Source organism: Prosopis cineraria, unplaced genomic scaffold, assembly GCF_029017545.1.
Source record: "Prosopis cineraria cultivar Desert tree isolate PC_DT_omini unplaced genomic scaffold, ASM2901754v1 PC8, whole genome shotgun sequence".
Lineage (NCBI taxonomy): Eukaryota > Viridiplantae > Streptophyta > Magnoliopsida > Fabales > Fabaceae > Prosopis > Prosopis cineraria.
Window position 1 is genome coordinate 23,370,193 of NW_026555339.1, and position 22,763 is coordinate 23,392,955.

General features: G+C 31.3%; 1 protein-coding gene across 1 annotated transcript; it reads left to right on the forward strand.

The window, feature by feature from the left end:
- The first annotated feature begins 19,216 nt into the window (after positions 1–19,216).
- On the forward strand, positions 19,217–21,869 carry LOC129318971 (probable inorganic phosphate transporter 1-5). The gene is made up of 2 exons (XM_054963996.1): positions 19,217–20,290; positions 21,093–21,869. The coding sequence occupies exons 1-2, from the start codon at positions 19,274–19,276 to the stop codon at positions 21,651–21,653; spliced, it is 1,578 nt and encodes a 525-aa protein (XP_054819971.1). The 5' UTR covers positions 19,217–19,273; the 3' UTR covers positions 21,654–21,869.
- The last annotated feature ends 894 nt before the right edge of the window (positions 21,870–22,763 follow it).

Below are 22,763 nucleotides of genomic sequence, written 5' to 3' on the forward strand. Positions count from 1 at the left end.
GGCTGGTGTGTGTGTGCTCGCGTGGTGTTCACTCATCGTCGTAGCAATCAGACTTTCCTTTTCCTTTGCATGTTTTGCTTCGTGTTGCTGGGCCGTTCTTCTCCCCTGTTTTTTTTTTTTTTTTCCGATTCCTTCTTCTCCATCGCTTCCGTCGACACTGCAGGGGGAGTGATCAAAGTTTCGAATCTTCCTTCTTCCCTTCATTCTCTTGTTGTATGTTGTCACAAGGGTAAAGAATTGAACCTCCTCTTCTTCGTTGCTGTGAGAGAGATTTTTGGTTCAGCAACTGTGTCTCTCTTGCTTCTTCTGATTTGAGGTACTGCGAAATTCTTTTCTTTCCCTCGTAGTCACTGCCGGTTGTGAGTAAACAAAGGATTTAGCATGTTAGTTGTTCGAAACTATTAGATTAAGAGATTTATTTTGATTATGGTTAAAAAAAAGAGAGGTTTATTTTCATTGAGGTATTTCTCTATCTTTATTTGGTTATGATCAGATGAGAAATATGGAGATAAAATTATGTTTTACTTTTATTATAAGAAAACTGCTGCTAGCAAATTGATTGAAGAAACTTTGAAAGGTCACTGTTGATGAATAAAAATGTATGATGGATAGTTTATAGATTAAGATGTTGCTTTACGATTTTCATTCTAAATGCACAAAGAGTGTTTGATGAAATGTTTGATAGAAGAATTATGATTTGGTAAATGTATTATTGTTGGTTAAATTATTATAATAGACATTATCTTCTTTAAATGGAGGGTTCTAAATGAAGTTAGATAATTTTAAAAAAAATATATATAAATAATGGTATTTGGTTAATCTATGTTCAAGTTTGTTTACTCTTATTTTAGCTTTTGGGTACATGTAGTTCGATGAAACGTTTGCAGACTTAAAAACCTTGAATATTGTTTATGTGCATGAATGTTGGAGATTAACATTTAAACTTAACATGGTTTCTCATTTTGAAAGGTTGCTGTTGTGATACTCTTTTCCAATTATCTGAATTTGTTAGGATTGAACATTTAGGATTTATAAAGTGTACAAGAGAAATAACAATAATTTTCCTTTAGGCATTATGGAATTAAGATGTAGGCAATATTACAAAGTGGTTAATTATGAGTAAGCTATGTATTTAGGAATGTCTCAAATAAACAAATAGTGTCCCAAATGTCTTATTAGCAAATTTATTTTCTTCATAATAATTTTTAAAGTATATTCTTGACTAGTTATATCATTATCTTTTAAATTTCATTATCAACTATCATGAATAAAAATGTGTCTATTGTATAAAGAGTTAGAACTATTTTATGATTGAGTATCTACCATTATTTAATATATTGGTAATATTTGATTGTGCAGTTTAAGGAATAATTTGTTATTGTGAATCATGGACACTTAAATTTCAAAGTGTGGGACCGAATCAAAACGCTGGTTGCCACGGCTGTTTCGTTAGCCCTTAACGTGCCATAATATATCTAGCTAGCAGAATGTTTATAGGAGGTGCTAGCCCCATGCGTAGGCCAACGCACATGAATGGAGGATGGATATTTGTGAGCATCGTACTCATGCTTATTTTGTGGCTTTCAGCCGCACTTGATTGGTTATTTACCTTCGTGGACTGTGTGTCCACGCTTGTTAGTTATGTACCCTCATGAATTTTGTGTCCACGTTTGTTATATTTTCTGATAAAGTCCTGCTAAAGAATATTTTGAAATTATTATTTTTTCTAAAAAAATGAATTTTATTAAAAGAGTTAACTTTTATGAATGGATTTTTTTATGATGAGAGATGCATTTCCTAATTGTTTGACATGAGCTTGATGGTTAAAGAATGAAATTTGATTATTGTGTTATCATCATATGAAAATAATTTTGGGTCAAATGTTTAACTGAAATTATTTTATTTATGTACTCTTGCTATTCTAAATGACTATTTTTGTCAAATTCATACTTATTGCATTTACAATTCTTTATTTTATTTCTTTAAATTTTATATTTGAGACATTATTCACTGGGATATATGTTTTTGGTCTCAGATAATATAACTCAATCTATATCTCAAGGTGTTCATTGAGGGGATTCATCACTAAAATAAGGTGCAAGAATTATTTCAAGAAAAATCTAACTCGATGTAAATTTAGACTTATGTATTATTTTTATGGTCTAGTCCTAGATGCTCCATGTAGACTATGGCAAGATCCATATTTTCTATGAGATTGTATATTTGTTGGTAAGGTGTAGAGTTTCTTTTGTCAAATTATTGTTGTTCCTTGTTGTTGAAAATTTTTGAAAAGTCTTAATTATAGAAGAGCATTTGTTGAAAATCTTCGTTATAAGAAATCTGATGTTTGGTTTACATGAAAAAATATTAAAGATATTATATTTTATTTTTTAATAATCTATGTTTAAGGCTAAAGGAATATGAATTTTGTACACACATTCCGTGCCAGTCACATCTTATTTTTGAGACGTGACATTTTAAATTCTTCTTTGCTTCTCTTGCTTCTTGGTTTGCTCAAGTGGGCTACTGATAAGTGCATATTTGATAGTTAAATAGGTATAGATTTTGATTCATATTTGATTACATTTATTAATATTTCATACCTATTTAATTCATATTTATATAATTTTTTTCCTATCACTAAATTATAAGATAAAAAAAATTTTAATACAAAATATATTCATATCCTTTTTTATTTTGCAAAAAAATAATAGATTAAACAAAAAAAAGTGCATAAAAGGAAAGGAAACAATATATGTGGGCGTGCATGTATGTTGAAGAAACAGTTACGCATATCATGCAAAATATCACATCACCAAAGATGCAGCAAATTAGTATTTGTGCGTGGGGATCCAAGCCCAAGCGATAAATAGAATTGAAGATAATGATTATATCTATATTAAAGTCGGTAATTTATATCAAGCCTAATGGGCCAACACGAATCCATCTGAAAAATTTAGACTCAAACCCAAAAAATATTAATCTTTCAAAGTTTGGGCCTATTCAAGCCGTTCAAATAAGCCTAAAAAAATTCAGGCCAAGCCGATCGGGTTCGGGCTTGGCCCAAATACCCAAATAAAAAATAATTTTAACATATATATATATAATATAATAAATATTATTTAATTTTTTTAAGTTTTATATTATTTTATACTAAAATACTATATATTTGAGTGTATTGCTATAGTTATTTTTTAAAAAATTTAAAAATATTTATATTTTCATATTTTATTATTTTTATTTAATAAAATATTTCAAAATAATATTTAAAATATATTTTAATATTAATTTTTATATTTTAAGACTTGATTTTTAAAAAAAAGTTTTGAGTCCTATACATTATTTGTGTATCCAAAAATTATAATTTGTAATTTTTATAAAATAAGATAATTAAAAATAAAATTTAGGCATGTACGAATTCTCAACTTTGCCTAGACCTTTGCCATTTACACAATCCCTCACTCAATCTCCCCCGGTGTCTCCTTCATAGTCACTTATCCCCTTCATATTCCTCTTCTATTATGCAGGATCAAGCTATTTCAATATTTTAAATCTAAACGATGCCTTACTCTAAACTGTCAAGCTAAGCTTTATTTCTTCAAATAATTTTCAAAGTCCAACACACGGTATCACAACTTTATTATGAAATTGTAAAGCTTGTTCTACTTTAATCCTTTTGTTGTTGCTTGTTAAGTTCTATTTTTTTTGTATTGCTAACCATTTACTTAGCTTCTACCCTTGGTTCTGTGAGGTACATTTGCTTATATGGTAGCTTAGAAATCATTGAGCTTTGTGATTTTGATGTTGCTACTAGAACTTTCTATAAATGTGTGAGAATGCATTGCCATTTTGAGGTTCATTTATACTAGCATTTGGAAGTCGATTTTCATGCTTCATTTCTAATTATGCTGCTAAATTTTTTTTTATTCATGATCTTAGAGCTTAGGCTCCATACTGGTAGTTGCATTGAGAATCCCTTAGTTATAAGTAGCTTGTTCTAGTAGAGAAAAGTACAAACTTTAATGATAATCATGGATGGTTGATTAATTTTATTATAGAATACTTGGGGATGATGCTGCAGACCTATGCATTTGTTAGTTTGACTATTTTAGGTTGCGTTTTTGGATTTGAATGCAAAAAATTTTTTTAATATTATTATTTTTAGTAGGAAAATTGCTAGTCTGATTTGGGATTGTAGTGGTGTGTAAACTTTGGCATTGAATGACAATGACAGCACTTGTTGAAAATTTTTCCAATTAGAATTGATTGAAATTGCTCTGCTAGATGTTTTAACTAAATCAAATTGAGATCCTTCATTGAATATTGCTTGAGGAATTTTCTAGCTATAGGAGGCACATTTTTCATTATGAAGATGGTATCGATTCTTATTGAGCTCATTAAACTCTAATGATTTGATTCATATTCCGCACTCTGTGAATGACAAGGTAAATTTTGATTAATGTTTAGAGCATGAGTTTGAGGTCCAGTAAAAAAATTTTGTATGTTCTGTGGCCATTAATAGGCTTGAGTCTTGTTTGTTTAGTTGCATGGCACTGCTCATATTTGAATGTAAGGGAAAGTGTTGTGTTGAATTCATTGTGTTCTTATGATTCTGATTTATGGGTTATTATTGTTTTTGCTGTCTATGGTCTCAATTTGCTATGTTGTGGGCATTTATGTAGGAAATAGGTAAGAAAAGTATCCTACTTTCTAAAAAAGCCAAATTTATTGAGGTTAGTGAAAGCTCCAAGACATTGCCGCTTTGCCACTATTGCAATTCAATATTATTTTGATCAATATTTGAAGGAGCAAAAAATAGTCCAAGAAAGACCTTTCCCATTGAAATGGTCTAAAAAATTTTACAATGATTTGCATAATGTATATCATGCCACTAGCCTCATCCATGAATAGAGCTATGCCTCCCAGCTGCTTGTTGAAGCTTACTATGCCTATGCTACCTATAAAGATACATTGCGATGCAAGATAAGGGGCAAATGGGATCACTGTGGATAAATTTTGAAAGGTGTAAAACCTTTCTGTGATAGACAAGTGCCAACATACCATTCATAAGAATAACATAATTTGATGACGTAGTCCAAGTGCTACGCCTCCCTAACAAAAATATTTGATAACATGACACTCATGGCGATCCCAAAAGCATTCTATGTTGTAATCTAAATAAGACAACTCATATATGGTGGCATTTTTTAGCATCTAATATTATCCCAGTAACCCATATGAGTGATGTCACTGTTGATCAAGCTACCTTCATATACACTTTGATGATGAGGCAACTTGTTGACTTTCCAAAGATCATGTTTGAGTACATGTAAAAGTTGCCCAGAAGCAAATATCACAAGTAGGCATTTGGATTCCCACACTTGATTACTCAAGTGTGCTTAGAAAAGGAGGTGCCTACTTACCCGAAGGATCTTATGCTCCCTCCTTTGCCAAAGTTCAATTACAAAGAAATTCAATGTGCTAAAGGACTAAGAGACGTGCCAAAACAAGCTGTGGATGGCATGAGGCATATTGATCCATCTAATGTTAAACCTATACTGAGAAGCCTCATAATACTCATCCAGAATATGCATAAGGGCCTCTAGAGCCAGCTTGATCGGATTGACTTTAAGATCCACCACATTGAGCTATTCTTGCATCAGAGATTCCAGATGGACTTGCCAAAGGAAGAAGAAGAAGCCAATACTAATGTTGACCAAGATTCAGAAGCTCACGCTGACTAGCTTTACCCTTCTTTAATTTACTGCCTTTTATTTCTATTTTTAATTCTGACTAGCTGTTGATTATCTCTTTTTAGGTAAATATAGTTAGCCGTTATCTTTTAATATCTTTTATGCAGGCTAACTTTGATCTTTTTGTAGTTAATCTATGACACCTTAACTAATCTCTTGCAACTAATTATTCTATGACAACTTGATTGCTATTATACATGCTGGTATAGTTAGTTGTATTTTTGGGTTACCTGTGGATATATTTCAATTATACTGTTACAGGTTCTAATTTTTTTACCTCTCATGCAACTTCTTTTTAGTTGTTAAGTTGCATAAGAGAAGACCCTCATTTTTCCCTTTTGATAGTGAGGACACTGTTCAATTTAAATTTAGGGATGAGGGTATTATTTTGGCTGAATTGACATGAAATTTAATTTTAAAGCTTAGATATTTAATGTTCTTTTTTTCTGAAATTTGAGCTAGATTGAGAAATTATTTGTTGATCTAAATGTGTAATCCAATGATAGAATGTTGCTTAGGCTATATGTTTTATAGAAAGTTGTAACCAATATTTTGGCATGTTTGATTTGTAGTATTAAGGCTTGTTTTCTTACAATTGTAAAATTTTCTTTTACACTTTTGAACAAGACAATGATCTAAATGCCTTTCTTAGGGAATTTTGTGGCAAGTTTATGTGCATTTTCTTTCTCAATTGAGAGACTCTAGAGCCTATCTTGAAATCTCTTGAGGTGTTTTAATCATTTCATATGATGTTTAAAAATGATTTGGGCATTCTTTCAAATGCTTTTAAGCCTTTCAAGCCTACCTATTGCATTATTTCCACTTGAACTCCTTTTGAGCCTTGAATTGAAAAACATGCAAATTTTCTTTTTGAAACCCACATTAGACCCTAGCCTCCACAACTTAAAAAATCATGAACCACCTTACTTTTGAGATAAGTGAAAAAGTATTGTTAGTGGAGAAGATTGGTTTGGTTATCAAGGGAGGTGTTGTTATTGTAAATTTGGGTGTGAGGAATAAAAATAAAGTTTGTAATACTACTAATTGTACTCCTAAAAAATGTATTAAAAAATAGAGATATACATGGAAAAAAAAAGAGAAAATAAAAAAATGAAATGAAAAAAAAAAGAGTTTGAACTTCAATAAATTTGGAGTACAAGGAATGATATTTTAGATAAGTTTGGGGGAAGGTATTTGGCTAGCAAGGATAAAATGATTTGTTTTTTATTGTCATTTATTTTAAGTTCTTTGAACTCTATTTATTCTTTTCTTTCAATTAGCTCAAAACCTTTGGCCACGCTATAAGCTTATAAAGACCCATTGATTTTGGATTATGTGAAGTAATCTTCTAGTAGAGAGAGAGGGAAGAGTTTTGGCATATAAAATCTTGACATTGAGCTTGTTTCATGCATGTTGAGTTGCTACATTTTGACTTGATAGTCACAGGAAAATTATTTTCTAGTCTCAAACACACACACATTTCTAAATATTTGGAAAGCATGATCTTAAATTGTGAATTAGACATTCCTTTATATTCTACTACTTTCTTATTTGATATACATCTTGAGCAACTAGTGAGGATATTTTCATACATACTTAGTAGATAGATAATTGGTTAATCTAGTTGTTTTATTGCTTGTTTTACTCGAGGATGAGTAAAAGTCTAAGTTTAAGGGTGTGTTAACCTCTAGAATTTCATGTCATTCCATCATATTTTCTTTGGATTCTAATCCATTTTGATCAATTGTATATGTTTTTATTTTTCAAATTAGGAAAATGTGCATTTTATTTTGAGTTTGTATTCTTGGCTTTCATTTAATACTTTTGAGCCAATTTTATGTTATTTTAGTTTAAGACTTGATTAGGAGCTTTCTGGAGCTTTGTTGATATTTTTGGAAGGCTTTTAGATGAAGAAATCAAGTACAAAGTAAATAATTTTCATCAACTACAAAAGCAACGCAAGACTACTAAAGTCGTCCCAAAATCGTGACTTTCACTTGCTACTTTCACCACTGACAGCAAAACGCTCCATTTTATTTATCTAAAAATCCTTGGATATGATGAATATATGCTGTGAACTCTAACTAGAATGCATTCTACGCACTTGAAGACACTTTGAGAGCTTTGTTGTGCTAGGTTTTGAGCTTTAAATGAGTTTGGTCCAAGAATTGAAAGTTTAAAGAGATTTGAAACTCCATTTCTTTGGTTCCTTTATTTCTTCTCCATTTCTCTTCTTATAATCTTGTAATAGCTATGAATTATCTTGTGTATTTATAGCTTTTTGATATTTATGAGCAGCTAAACTCTTTGCTCTAGGATCATTTTAAACCCTTGTATGGATTAACATTAAGTTCCTCCTCTTTTTTTGCAATTAATGATATATATTTGTTTGTTTTACTCTTTTCTTAATGCTTCTAAGTGATTGGCCACTATTTAGATATTGAATTCACTTAATTGATGTTTGAAAAAGCTAGGTTAAGTGTAGAACTTGGGTAAAATAGTACAAGAACTTGATATTTTCATATTGAATGGATGGTTTTGCTAGTAAGATAGAGATATACTTGCTAGTCTTGCATAGCCACATTAGGGTTGGTGTTTAAAATTGAGTTTTATTAATTGTAATAAGAGATTGGGCAAATAATTTAACTAAACACTTGTTCATGACTTGAGAGAACTTGTCCGAGTATTTTTAGAACCTTAGGTTAGCACTTATTTCATTAAAAGCATTTATGAGAAGAGGTAATTTTAATGTTATGAAATGCAAGCTAAGGGGATAAATAATCTTAGGTCCCAATTTGTGTTTGAAATGTATGAATCAATTGCTTTTCTTTATTTTCTAGTGTTAACTTGATTTGCAAAATCATTTTCACCTAATTATGTTTTGCTCAACTTGATTCAATTTTCTTAGTCTTTTATTTGATCATTGTTTTTAAACTAATCCTCGAGGGAATGATACTTTACTTTCATTATATTACTTGCTACGATCCGAGCACTTGCAGTGAGCAATAACTACCTAAGCTCAACGGGCACCAAATTGAAGATGCTTTGAATTTTATACTAGAATTTTATGCAATAATTAACACACTATTGCTAAATGATCTATTAGATGATGATTTAAATTTATGTTATTTTCCTTACTGTTTAAAGGAAGAAGCTCGTCAATGCTTTTACACTTACTAGAAGCTTCCACGAGCTCTTGGATGGAGATGTACGAACAATTTATATTAAAATATTATTCTATTGAGAAAACTTTAGAATTAATGGACAAGATTCACTTCTTCACATAGCAAAATGGTCAGTAATTCTATAAAGCTTGGGAATGTTATAATCTCTTCATAAGCCAATGTCCTCATTACCAATTTTTACATATATTTTTGATGGAATTTTTTTCTTTTTGGTGATAGGCTCAACTCTAAATACCAATCAAAAGTTGATAATGTAACCTACGATGATCCAAGTAATATGGCTACTACAAAAAGGAAGGGGCTTTATAAAATGTTGTAGCAAATTCAAGGCAAAAGGCAATTCAAAAAAGGAGAGTGATGGCTAACGAAATTTCTACATCAAATGTCTCACATGAACTATGAGATTTAACAAAGAGTTTAAATGTATTATTGAAAAATTTTAGTTATGTTAATTCCCTTTCTTTTACTAATATTTATCTTCATACAGGTTATAATAATGATTATATGGAGGAGGCTAATTATATAAGATCTAGTGTTGATTGAGTTATCCTAGGAATGACCCATACTCTAACACATACAATCTCATATGAAAAAATCATCCAAATTTCTCATGAAAAAATTCCTCCACTCAAGGGCCAAAAGCAACACCACACTTCCAACAACAGAGAAACAAAATTGAAGATTGTACAACAAAATTGGAGGAAGTCTTGGCTCAAACGATGACTTACCAAGTAAATAGCATGAAGAGCATTAATTAAGAGATTGACCATCTTAAAAAAGCAATTGCTTCAACTTGAACTTCTATGAAGAATATGAAATCGCAAATGGGTAATTCTTCATAAGGAATATGGAGACTCAAATAAGTAATTTGGCTAGCTTACTTACTAGAAAGAGTCAAAATAAACTTTCAAGCAACGCTTAAGTCAATCCACGAAAGCAAATCATGGCAATCACCCTAAGGAATGTTAAAGAACTCCAAAAAGTTAATGGTTGGGCTAAAAAATATATCTAACAAGGTAAGTGAATAGAAAAATGATGAAGATGATGAGGTGATTGAGGTACCTTGAGTTATTGTTGCAACTCAAAGTGACCCTTCTCTCTCTAAAGTCAACCCTTATATACCTCCCATACCATATCCTGAGCGTCTTTGAAAAAGATTCAGATTTAGGCTTCCAAAAATTTCTTGAGATATTTAAGAAAATTCAAATCAAAATTTCCTTTATAGAGCATTAGCAAAGATGCCTGCTTATGCTAAATACATCAAGGAGCTAGTTTCAAATAAGAAAATGTTGGAAGAATATGCTACGGTGACACTTGCAGAGGAATGTAGTGCAATTCTTTTTTTAAAAAAAAAAAGCTACCACCTAAATTGAAAGATCCAAGGAGTTTCACTATCTCTTGTGAAATTGGTTCTAATGTTATTGAAAATTATTTATCTTTATGCAAGAAACTTAGGATGACAGATATCAAATCGATTAATATAACTTTAGATCCTTGCACTTTACTCGAGTTTTGTTATAGATTCCTATACTTTTTTTGTTATTTTAGATCCCTACACTTTAGTTTTTTGATGTTATAGGTCCTTATAACACCACTCATGGAAGGACCTAGAACATCAAAAAACAAAAGTGTAGGGACTTATAACAAAATTTGAGTAAAGTATAGGGATTTAAAGTTATATTTTTCCAAAAAAAAAATCATAAAGGGAGATGTGCAATAAAAGATCCCTGCCGTGCAACCAATAAAAAAAAAAGTTGGTCCTAGCATGCTTAATTAGAGTATTACGAATTTATAAATAAACATTGTAGTTTTTCATTCTATCACTTGGTTGAGTTAACGATATGTCTGCGCACACACTAGATGCCTCATGATGATTGTGAATTGATGATTGGGTGGTTACCTATGCTTCTATATTTTTCTATGGATGTTCTTTGATGGTAGTCTATCTTGAGTGAGGAAGGTATGTAAGATAGCTCTAATTAAGAATTTAAGAAAATATTTGTTACTTGAAGACAACTAACAAACTATGTGTGGGAAAAATTTGATAAGTATATATTTAATAGTTAAATATGTATAGATTTTGATTCATATTTGATTAGATTTATTAATATTTTATACCTATTTAATTAATATGTATATAATTTTCTCCTCTCACTAAATCATAAGATAAAAAAGAATTTTGATACAAGATCTATTCATGTCTTTCTTTTTTTGTTTTGCAGGAAAGTAACAGATTAAACAACAGGAAAAAAAAGCATAAAAGGAAAAAGAAGAATGTGTGTGTGTGTGTGTGTGTGTGTGTGTGTGTGTGTGAAGAAACAGTTACGCTTATCTCGCAGAATATATATCAAATCACCAAAGATGCCGCAAATTAAATTAGTATTTGTGCATGTGGATCCAAGCGCAGACAATAGATATATTTGAAGATAACGATTATACATATTACACACACACACACACACACACACACACACATATGATATAAGAGTCTCACATTGATTAGGAACAAGAAGAGCCTTTAATTTAACTATAAATGCTCATATTCATTAAAAGAGAAGATATCTAATTACTTATCTAAGCACTTCAAAAATTTTCTGTGAGATATTTGGAGCCTATAGAAGCATTCTAAAGGCTGAGGGTGAGATTGTTGAGGAGTTTTTTATATCATAATTATGTTTTGTCTACTCCTTAATTTTATTTGTGATTGTTTATCGTGATTGGGGATCTTAGAACAGTGTCATTTGATTTTATTATGTATTTCTAATTTACCCAATTAGGATAAGGATATAGCTCAATTGGGGAGCTAGTATTCTATTTTATTTGCTTTGACTCTTTACATTTATATTTATGAATATATTTTTTTCAATTATTTTTATTTCTCTTATTCTTCATATTGATTTTATAACTAGCTAGCATTTAATCAAATATATAGGTAATCTTGATGGATTGGAAGGTGAAGAGAGGATTTAGATATAGAGAAATAGACATAAATAATTAGGTTAAAGGTAGTTCTAAAAATTTATGGTGATTTAAACTATAATTTCATGATTTAATTAATTGTTTGAGTATCGTGGGAATGAATTTAATGCTAACTAAAAAGGGACTAATAATTTAAGAGAATATTAGAATATTTTAAAAATAGTTGTCACTATAATTGATTAGAGTCAACTTAAAAGGTAGAAACTAGCAACCTATAAGGTAAATCCTAAACCTTAGTGCTTTAAGTAATTGTGTTTTCTTCATCATTATTTTCTTGCTTTGTTTTTAGGGAAAATGGCATTAAGGGCCTTAAAAATAAAGTTTATTTCACTTAGGCCTAAATGAATCTGAAATTGCTTTGCAAGCCTTGAGTCCCTAAGTGCAATATTTCTTCTAAGCAAAAATCCTATTTTGCCCTCAATGGAAAAAAATCAAATTGAACGCAGAGAAAGAATGACAAACGCTCGAGAATGGGTATTCAACTAGAGAATGGAAAGGTTTCTGATCTCTAATAGGGAGGAGTAACTTTCAAGGTGCATAGATTTCAAAATCTCTCCATCTTAAACGGTGCTTTGATAATTTCAAGATCTCAGCTGGAAGTTTTTAAGTTTCTCACGTTCTTGCTATAGAAATGAGCTAAGATTTTTACTATTCTTGCTGTAGAAATGAGAGGCATCCGTTGTTGCTACAAAAATCATTTAAGGGTAGAAATAATTTAAGGTTTGTCATTGCTGCATGTTAGTTACTGATGAAGTGGTAATGGAGATGATCTTCACTCATTTAGTATGTAGTAGTTCATTTAATGGAAGCATTTAATAAGGGTTTTACATGAGGTAATAGGGTGCATATGAGATGGACTTTTTGTTGTATAAAGTTAAATGTGATATTGATGAAATTGGAATTTTATTTGTAATTTTACTGCTGGTATGAGGTAAAGGTTGCTAAACTATTTTGGCTATGAAAATTTTAGAGTGAATTAGTTGTTTCACAATAATGATGGTTGACTTGTTTATATTGGAGTTTTACATGTAAACTGAATAAAATATAATCTAATATGAAGAAAATCTTCTGTCAAAAATGTTGGAGTATTTGTTGTGCAAAAATGAACTTTGAGTTGTTTTTGTTGAACGTTGAGATGTGCATTATGTTAAGCCTAACCTAATGATAAATTGGAATTACATGATGTTCAGGTGAGAATAGATGAACTTCGTGTTGTGCATAGTGAATATTATGTTATGCCATGTTTGCCTACCTTGAACATTCCTTTTGTTAAGCTTAACCTAATAATAAACTGGAATAACATGGATTTTTAGGTGAAAATATATGAACCTTGTATTATGCATAGTGGATATTGTGTTATACATTATTTGTCTACTTGTGCAATTTATTGAGGAAGCCTAACCTACTGATATAAGCTAAAGGTTGCTGAACCATTAAGTTGGTTCAGGTGAGAATATATGAGCTTTGTGTTATGCATAGTGGATATTATATTGTGCCATATTTGCCTAACTTGAGCATTCCATTTGTTAAGCCTAGCTTGATGATAAACTAAAATAACATGGACTTTCAGGTGAGAATATATGAACCTTGTGTTGTCCATAGTAGATATTGTGTTATACATTATTTGCCTGCTTGTGCAATTTGTTAAGGAATCCTAACCTATTGATAGATGCTAAAGGTTGTTGAACCATTAAATTGGTTGTGAAAGTTTTAAAGTGGATTAGTTGTTGTACAATATATATGGTTGACTTGTTGATATTGAATTTTGACATGTGAATTGAATACAATATAACTCCCAACGTGAAGAAAATCTACCATCAAAGACATTGGAGTATCTGTTGTGCAAAAATAAACTTTGAATTGTTTATGTTGAACTTTATATTGTGTAAAATAAAAGTAGGGCTTCTATATGTGAACATTTACCTAGATTAATTTGTTCATTGCAGGTTAATATAAGATATAGAAAGTAGTTTTAGACCTCAATTCCAAGATAAGAAGATTTATCATGTTCAAGATGAGGGAAGGCTAGACACAGTCGCAAGACATGCAAGAATCCTAACCCAGCATGAGAAGTAGTCACATTATACTTCTTTAGTGTACATAGGCATTTATAATTATGTATATGGAAGCATTCCCAATTAATTTTTTTGGACAATTGGGAATGATAGATATTTTTTATTTGTATATAGAGAAACAACTATTAGATGTTTTGGATACAATGGGTAACTTTTTGTATATATCAGACTTGAAATATGATATCAAATTTTATGTGAGTACTTGTTTTAGTACCTAGGCTAATACCAACATGAATTCTTATCTGATGTAATTGTCCTTATTAGTATTAGAAATGCATGGACTTTCCATTGTGTATGTGTGGACATCATCTTTTGCGTAGTAGGTATTATGTCGTGCATAGCTGCCTAACTTGTCATTTTCTCCAGGCTAGGCTAGTGAAATACTGAAAATGCATAAACTTTTCGTTGTGCATGTGTGGACATCATCTTATGCATAGTAGATGTTCTGTCGTGCATGGTCTGTCTAACTTGTCATTTTCTTTAGGCTAAGCTAGTGAAATACTGAAAATGCATGGACTTTTTGTTGTGCATGTGTGGATATCATCTTATGCATAGTGGGTATTTTGTCATACATGGTCTGTGTAGCCATTTCAGTTAAAACCCAAGGCTACTAAATTACTCAAAATTCATGGACTTTTCGTGCATAGTGGATGTTGTTTTGTACATAATGGAAAGGCTTAGACTTGTAGATTTCATTTCCTTTTCATGCAAATATATACATAATTCCAATTACAAATAAAAACTATTTTCAAATTACAAAAAAAAATCTTAAAGCATGTACATAATCCAAGTAGGAGAATTTGATTCCACAATCTTATAATTTTTCTTCTCATTTGCCCATTCCTATAAGTATACGTGGACATTCACGAATGATATTGTTGGGATGCTCCACCAGCCAGCATAATATGTCACACCTCATAGCTAATAGTTCTTGTGTTGTCTATCTAGGTATGGTAAACGGAGGATGGTCAACATTGACGATATTGTTCCAAAATTTGAGCCACGTAATGAGATGAATTCCACAATCATTACTGCATAGCAAAGGCAATAGAGTGAGATATGAATGAATATTTTGTTCAGCAACCTGTAGCTTCTATTAGTAAGTTAGACTTCCTTAACAAATAACACAAATAGAAAAACAATGTATAATACAATATCCACTATGGACAACACAAGGTTCATATATTCTCTCCTGAAAGTCCATGTTATTCCAGTTTATCATTAGGCTAGGCTTAACAAATAGAATGCTCAAGTTAAGCAAATATGGCACAACATAATATTCATTATGCACAACACAAAGTTCATATATTCTCACCTGAACCAACTTAATGGTTCAGCAACCTTTAGCTTATATTAATAGGTTAAGCTTCTTCAACAAATTACACAAGTAGGCAAATAATATATAACACAATATTCACTATGCACAATATAAGATTCATATATTCTCACCTGAAAGTCCATGTTATTCCAATTTATCATTAGGCTAGGCTTAACAAAAGGAATGCTCAAGGTAGGCAAACATGGCACAACATAATATCTACTATGCACAACATGAAATTCATATATTCTCACTTGAACGTCATGTGATTTCAATTTATCATTAGGCTAGGCTTAACATAATGCACATTTCAACGTCCAACAACAATTCAAAGTTAATTTTTGCACAACAAATACTCCAACATTTTTGACAGAAGATTTTCTTCATATTAGATTATATTTTATTCAGTTCACGTGTAAAACTCTAATATAAACAAGTCAACCGTCATTATTGTACAACAACTAATGCACTCTAAAACTTTTATGGCCAAAATGATTTAGCAAACTTTACCTCATATCAGCAGTAGAATCACAAATAAAATTTCAATTTCAACAATATCACATTTAACTTTTATAACAAAAAGTCCATCTCATATACACCCTACTACCTCATATAAAACTCTCATTAAATGCTTCCATTAAATGAACTACTACATACTAAATGAGTGAAGATCATCTTCCTCGTCACTTCACCAGCAACTAACATGCAACAATAACAAACTTTAAATTATTTTTACCCTTAAATAATTTATGCAGCAACAACGAATGCCTCTCATTTCTACAGCAAGAATAGTAAAAATCTTAGCTCATTTCTACAACAAGAACATGAGAAACCTGAAAACTTCCAGCTGAGATCTTGAAATCATCAAAGCACCATTTAAGATGGAGAGATTTTGAAATCTACACACCTCAAAAGTTACTCCTCCCCATTAGAGATTAGAAACCTTCTCATTCTCCAGCTGAATACCCATTCTCGAGCGTTTGTCATTCTTTCTCTACGTTCAATTTGATTTCTGTCCATTAAGGGTAAAATAGTATTTTTGCTTTGAAGAAATATTGCACTTAGGACCTCAAGGCTTGCAAAGTAATTTCAGATTTATTTAGACCTTAAGTGAAATAAACTCTATTTTTAAAACCCTTAATGCCATTTTCCCTTATTTTTATTCATTTTATCTATTTTTCTCAAATTATTAATTATTTAAATTAGTAAATGTGTAATTTTTTTATAGTTTCAACACCTGAAGTATTCTGAATAATTTATTATTGTGATCCCTTACATCTGCGCGAGTGATCAGCTATTGTGTTTGCGTGACTGATGCTTTGAGCTTTGCGTTTTGATTTGATTTTCAAACTCACTACCTTACCTAGAAGCCTTCTCGTTCCGACACGAATTATGGCGGCTTTCAAAACTGACTACGACTACCTCTTCAACGTGGTCCTGATCGAAAACTCAGGTGTTGGCAAATCCAACCTCCTCTCTCGATTCACTCGAAACAAGCTCAGCCTTGAGTCTGAGTCCACACTATTGGGGAAGGTTCGAGTTTTAAGTTCCTTTGATTCTTCTTCTTTAACAACAATGATTTTGGGTTTGAAGGTCTGGGTTTGATGATTGATTTTGGATGCTTCATCTTCTTTGGATATTTGTTAAAAAATTTAATTTTGATTTTTGTTTATTGTGTTGTGAAATGTGTGGATCTTGCTAGAATGATGATTGTGAGATAATGGATCTGGAATTTTTGTGTAAATGCTGGAATGTTGATAATGGTTTGTTGGAATTTTTGTGTAAATGTTAGAATTCTTGCCTATCGAACTCGTGGCTTCCTGGTTGCACTATTGCAGGAACAAGAAGAATAGCCAAGGGGAGAGAATATGGATTGATTTATCATTTTAGTTGGATTTTTTTTCTTTTTCTTTTAAATTTTTAATTATTAAAATATACCATAGGGCTACCAACATGACCAGTCCAAGATGGCAAAAAATGGTTAAAATTTCAAAGACAACAGTCAAATTAGTCAAGTAATAGTTGGGCAACATTGTGCCTAAATGAAAAACGTTAGGGCAAAATTACACCAAAAAATGCTTTAAGATGTGAGATGCATCTAGCTGAAAACATTGAGGGCAGATTTATACTTTATCTAAAACTAAAATCTTAAAAATAAAGGAGATATATGTGTTTTGCAACTATTTATACAGGTTCATATAGATTTGTGTACTCAGTCCCTTGAGGCTATGCTATGGCTGTCCTCTGGCTACATCACTCAGCTGCTCTCACCAAACTATAAGACTCCCAAGATCGAAGTACTAAAGACCTATAGCCAAGCCCATCGATAAAGCCCAGGCAAAGCCTTCAGCTTCAAGTGCATAGTCCTAACAAGATGGGCTTCAATTTAAAGTCATCGGCCGAAATTTTTTGCTTATTGGACCATGCATGCATATCCAAAATGAACTACCATATTGGCATAATCGCAACGCTTGATCACTAGCACAGATCCTCAAGTCTTTTTCTGCAGCTCGTGACTTTGTATGTTCCTGCAATTTTAGGATATATTTACAATCTCAAAAAGTATTTAAATCTCTTTTTGAATTTCTTCTAACTATTTTGTAACGAAATTGACTAAATGTACATAATATAAATAGTGCATGACAAAAATTATATCTTCCTTGTTATTAATAAATAATTAATGTTAATTGATAAGATAAATATCATTTTGAAGTTAAAATAATAATACTTCACCTTAACATATATATTATTTGAAAACAATTTAAATAATCCACTTAAATTTATGCACGTACTGGCTAGAGACTCTTGTCAATTAAATAAATCTACCCTTTCACTCAATACGCTAGGATTCTCATGCTTCTTAATTGTGCCGAATGATTTTATGATAAGAAGGGGAAACATTAAGACGAAAATAAAAGATATAACATATTATAAAAAATTTTAAATTCTTTGGTTTCAATTTTTTGTACATATATATGTATAAAGAGACCTAATAAATTTAAGATTTTATATAATGAGAGATAAATTACTTGATATAATTATATTAATCTATTTTTACAAAAAAAAAATATTTTTAGCATCTTTAAACTTTCAAGACTATTTATAATGTCTAATGAATTAATAGTATGTACTAAAATATTAATTTTAATAATAAAATGAAGTGTTTTGATAACAATTAAGAACTCTTTATTTATTAGGTAAATGAGTAAATTACTCTATAAATTTTATTTTAAAAATTATTATAAACTTTGAACTCTTTATTATGCGAAATTTTTTTACAACCATTAAAAATGGTGCAATATGGTGTTTATTATTAATAAAAGTTAACTTTAATAATTAGTTAATTAAAAATTAAAAAAATATCAAAAATTATAATAAATGATCCAAAAAAATTACAGAAAATATCCAAAAAAAAATATGATCTTGATCTAGCTAAAATATTTTGGATTTTTATATGCAACTCTCTAATCAATTATCAATTAAAGTTAAGTTTTATTAATAATAAATTTAGATTGTACCATTTTTAAAAGTTAAAAGAATAATTTTTATAATAAACAAATTTAAGATTTATAATACTATTAAATCTAAAGTTTAAAAAATAAATTATTCATCTATCCTTATTTCTTTCCTTCCTTGACCTGGGTTAAGGATATTGACTGGCATATTCAACTGTGCATGCAGCATATCCAATATCAGTTTCCATCAAAAGGTAAACTCTTCGGTGTTACTGTACATGTATAATCATATAATTCCAATTATATCCTAAACCATCACATCTGACCCCCAAAAATTATATATATATATATTTTGTAAGAAAAAAAACTGTACGGAACCACGACGGACTAATTAGTCTAGCTGTATAAATAGAATAACTATTATCAACATTATTTCAAAGTACCACAAGTCCACAGCGCTTATCTTATTTCTTTGTCCTCATTTTTTGAACACCACAATTCAGCTATTATGTCTAGCCAACTTCGAGTGCTTAGTGCCCTTGATGTTGCCAAGACACAGTGGTATCACTTCAAAGCCATCGTAATTGCTGGCATGGGCTTCTTCACTGACGCTTATGATCTCTTCAGCTTACCTAATGTCACCAAGTTGCTCGGACGAATCTACTACACCCACGACGGTGCTCTGAAGCCCGGAACCCTCCCTCCCGCCGTGAATTCCGCCGTCAACGGAGTCGCCTTGTGTGGGACCTTACTAGGTCAGCTTTTCTTCGGTTGGTTGGGTGACAAAATGGGAAGAAAAAAGGTTTACGGTATAACCCTTGTTCTCATGGTGGTCTCCTCTCTCGCCTCCGGTCTCTCTTTCGGTAAATCCTCAGAAGGCGTCATCGCCACTCTCTGTTTCTTCCGATTCTGGCTCGGATTCGGCATCGGCGGCGACTACCCTCTCTCCGCCACAATCATGTCGGAATACGCCAACAAGAGAACTCGTGGCGCTTTTATAGCGGCGGTTTTCGCCATGCAAGGCTTCGGGATTTTGTTCGGCGGCGTCGTTTCCCTAATTGTCTCAGCCGCGTTCGATCACGCCTATAAAGCTCCTCCTTATAAGGTCAACGCCGCCGAGTCTCTGGCTCCTGAAGCTGACTATGTATGGCGTATCATTCTGATGTTTGGGGCTGTTCCGGCGGCTCTGACATACTACTGGCGTATGAAGATGCCGGAGACGGCTCGTTACACGGCGCTTGTGGCGAAGAATGCGAAGCAAGCCGCGGAAGACATGACTAAAGTATTGCAAGTTGATATTGAAGTTGAAGAAGAAAAGGTAATTGTATTGACTGAGAGAGAAGAAAACAAATATGGCTTATTCAGTTTGAAGTTTGCTCAAAGGCATGGACTTCATTTGCTTGGGACCACAACCACTTGGTTTCTATTAGATATTGCGTATTATAGTTCTAATATTTCTCAGAAGGATATTTACACTGCTGTTGCGTGGCTTCCTCCAGCTGAAGAAATGAACGCTATTCATGAGGTATATACTCGTTTTCATTCTATTTCTAAGTCATTGCTAGCATGATTGATTAAAATTAAGAAAAACTTTAAATTTTATTAATTTTTATTTTTTATTAAAATAAGGATAAAAAGAATTCTTTTTATTAATTTTTTCTGACATTTATTAAGGATAGAAAAATAAAGATAGATGAACATAAAAATAGTAAAATTTTTATTATATATAGAATTAAAATTAATCTTCAGGACTTGAGGAGTGTGCGTAAGTTAGAGCAATGTTTTGTCAATTTTCTATATTAAGAATTCTAAACTTTATATATTTTTAGTACACTTTTTTAATTATCAAACGTAAAACTTATTTTAATATTTTCTCCATTATATTCTCTTCAGTTTTTTTCGTGAATCAGCTTGTAATTTTTTTAGTTTTAGGGGCCTCCGTCTATTACATTTTATTTCTTTTTTTTCCTGCCCCTCCTTTATTTTCTGATTCTCTTGATTTTTCTTCGTCTTTTATTCTTTCTTTTTTCTTTTATTGATTTTTTCCTCAATTTTTTAAATTTTGTCCAAAATTGCATGACTCTTGATATCACATCAAGTTTTTATATTAGATATCCTTAAGAATTGTCTAATTCCTCAAAATAACTTAAGTTAGACACATACTAAACTTTATATATTCCCAATCCACTCTCGAATTGTTGTAAGTAAAACTTCTTTACTCTAAGATCTTTTTAATAAGAGAAAAGCACCCATAAACTGATGCCTTGATGTTTTAAGCTGGAGTCAAATTCACTTACTAATGCTGATCCAATGCTTAATTAATATAGGTATACAGGGTTGCGAGGGCACAAACACTTATAACACTATGTGGTACAGTACCAGGTTATTGGTTCACGGTGGCATTCATTGACTATCTTGGTCGCTTCTTCATCCAACTCATGGGCTTCTTCTTCATGACCGTCTTCATGTTTGCTATTGCAATCCCATACGATCACTGGACCAAGACACATAACCGAACCGGGTTTCTTGTAATGTACTCTCTCACCTTCTTCTTCGCCAATTTCGGTCCGAATTCCACCACTTTCATCATTCCTGCCGAGATTTTCCCGGCGAGGTTGAGGTCGACTTGCCACGGGATATCTGCGGCGGCCGGAAAAGCCGGAGCCACCGTCGGCGCGATCGGGTTTTTGTTCGCCGCACAGAGCAAGGATCCTAACAAGACAGAGGCAGGGTATCCAAGTGGCATTGGGGTGAAGAATTCGCTGATCATGCTTGGTGTGATTAACTTTGTTGGGATGCTATTTACGTTCCTCTTGCCGGAATCGAAAGGGAAATCATTGGAGGAGTTAAGTGGAGAGATCGAAGCCCAAGACCAAGGAAGGCGATGACGAGGCTATAGGGTTGAGATATTTTGGTGTTCTCAGGCCATGACGAGGCTATAGGATTGGGTTTTTTTTTTTTTTTTGGCCGAAGGATATTTTGTTTGATCTGTAAATCATATTATCGGCCTATATACGTATTTAGGATTAAAAAAAAGTAATTTTTTAGATAGTTTATAAATTTTAGTAAAAAAATAAAATTTATTTTATGTTTAATTATAATAATAAAAATGTGATTATTAGTTAATTGTTTTTCTTCTTTACTTTTTTTATAAAAATAATTTATTATTTCATTATTTTAAAATGTTATGATATATTTGCGTATTTCACCATTTTAAATTATTCTCTCTGATCATCTACTATGTCATACTTCTTCCATTTAAAAATAAAAAATATTTTTAATTTTTTGAGATGTAATTATTATCTTTTTTTTAAGTATTCCCATTGAGTAACTTTATATTTATTATAGGTGTTTAATAGGATGAATATGAAAAATTAGAGTTAATTTAAAAGTAAATAACTATTTTATTGGGATAAAATTTAATTAAAAATACTTTATATTTTTAAATGGAGGGAGTATTATTTTTAAAAACTACTTAAAGTGGTTTCTTAAAATAATCAAAAATTTATTTTTTTATTCAAACTATTTTCAAAAGTTTAAAACAAATATCATTAAAATTACTAAAATAGATTTTTTTAAAAAAAGATGCGCTATTTTACAAAGTAGTTTGCAAAAAAATACGGCGTAAATAGTTTGTGCACACTATTTTTCGCAATTGACTAGAAACAGTTTGTGTCGTGAGTGTGAATAGTTATACAATTTGAAATGGATGAGTCGCCAAATTTGTGAAATGCGATACGTCTACTTTCGAATTCTTTTCTCGAAGAAAAAAATTGAAAGAAATCTTTCGGAATGATTCTGTTTAATCCAAAGCAATTGCTTATTTCAGAACAAATTAATTTTCCAAAAGACAAAAAATGAAGACTGGAATTTATGTGGGTAGGTCAAGCTCAGCTTGAATTTGTTTTAGTTTTGAGAGAGTTTTAATTTGCAAAATAATTCGTCTTTTTTGTTGGAGGGCTTGAATGCCAACTTTATGAACAGAGTAGACCTAGTCA

Excerpts from the sequence above, each read along its gene's own strand:
- LOC129318971 (XM_054963996.1), top strand. The coding sequence starts at position 19,274 with ATGTCTAGCCAACTTCGAGTGCTTAGTGCCCTTGATGTTGCCAAGACA. Across the intron at positions 20,291-21,092 it reads AAATGAACGCTATTCATGAG|GTATACAGGGTTGCGAGGGC; the intron begins GTATATACTCGT and ends TAATTAATATAG.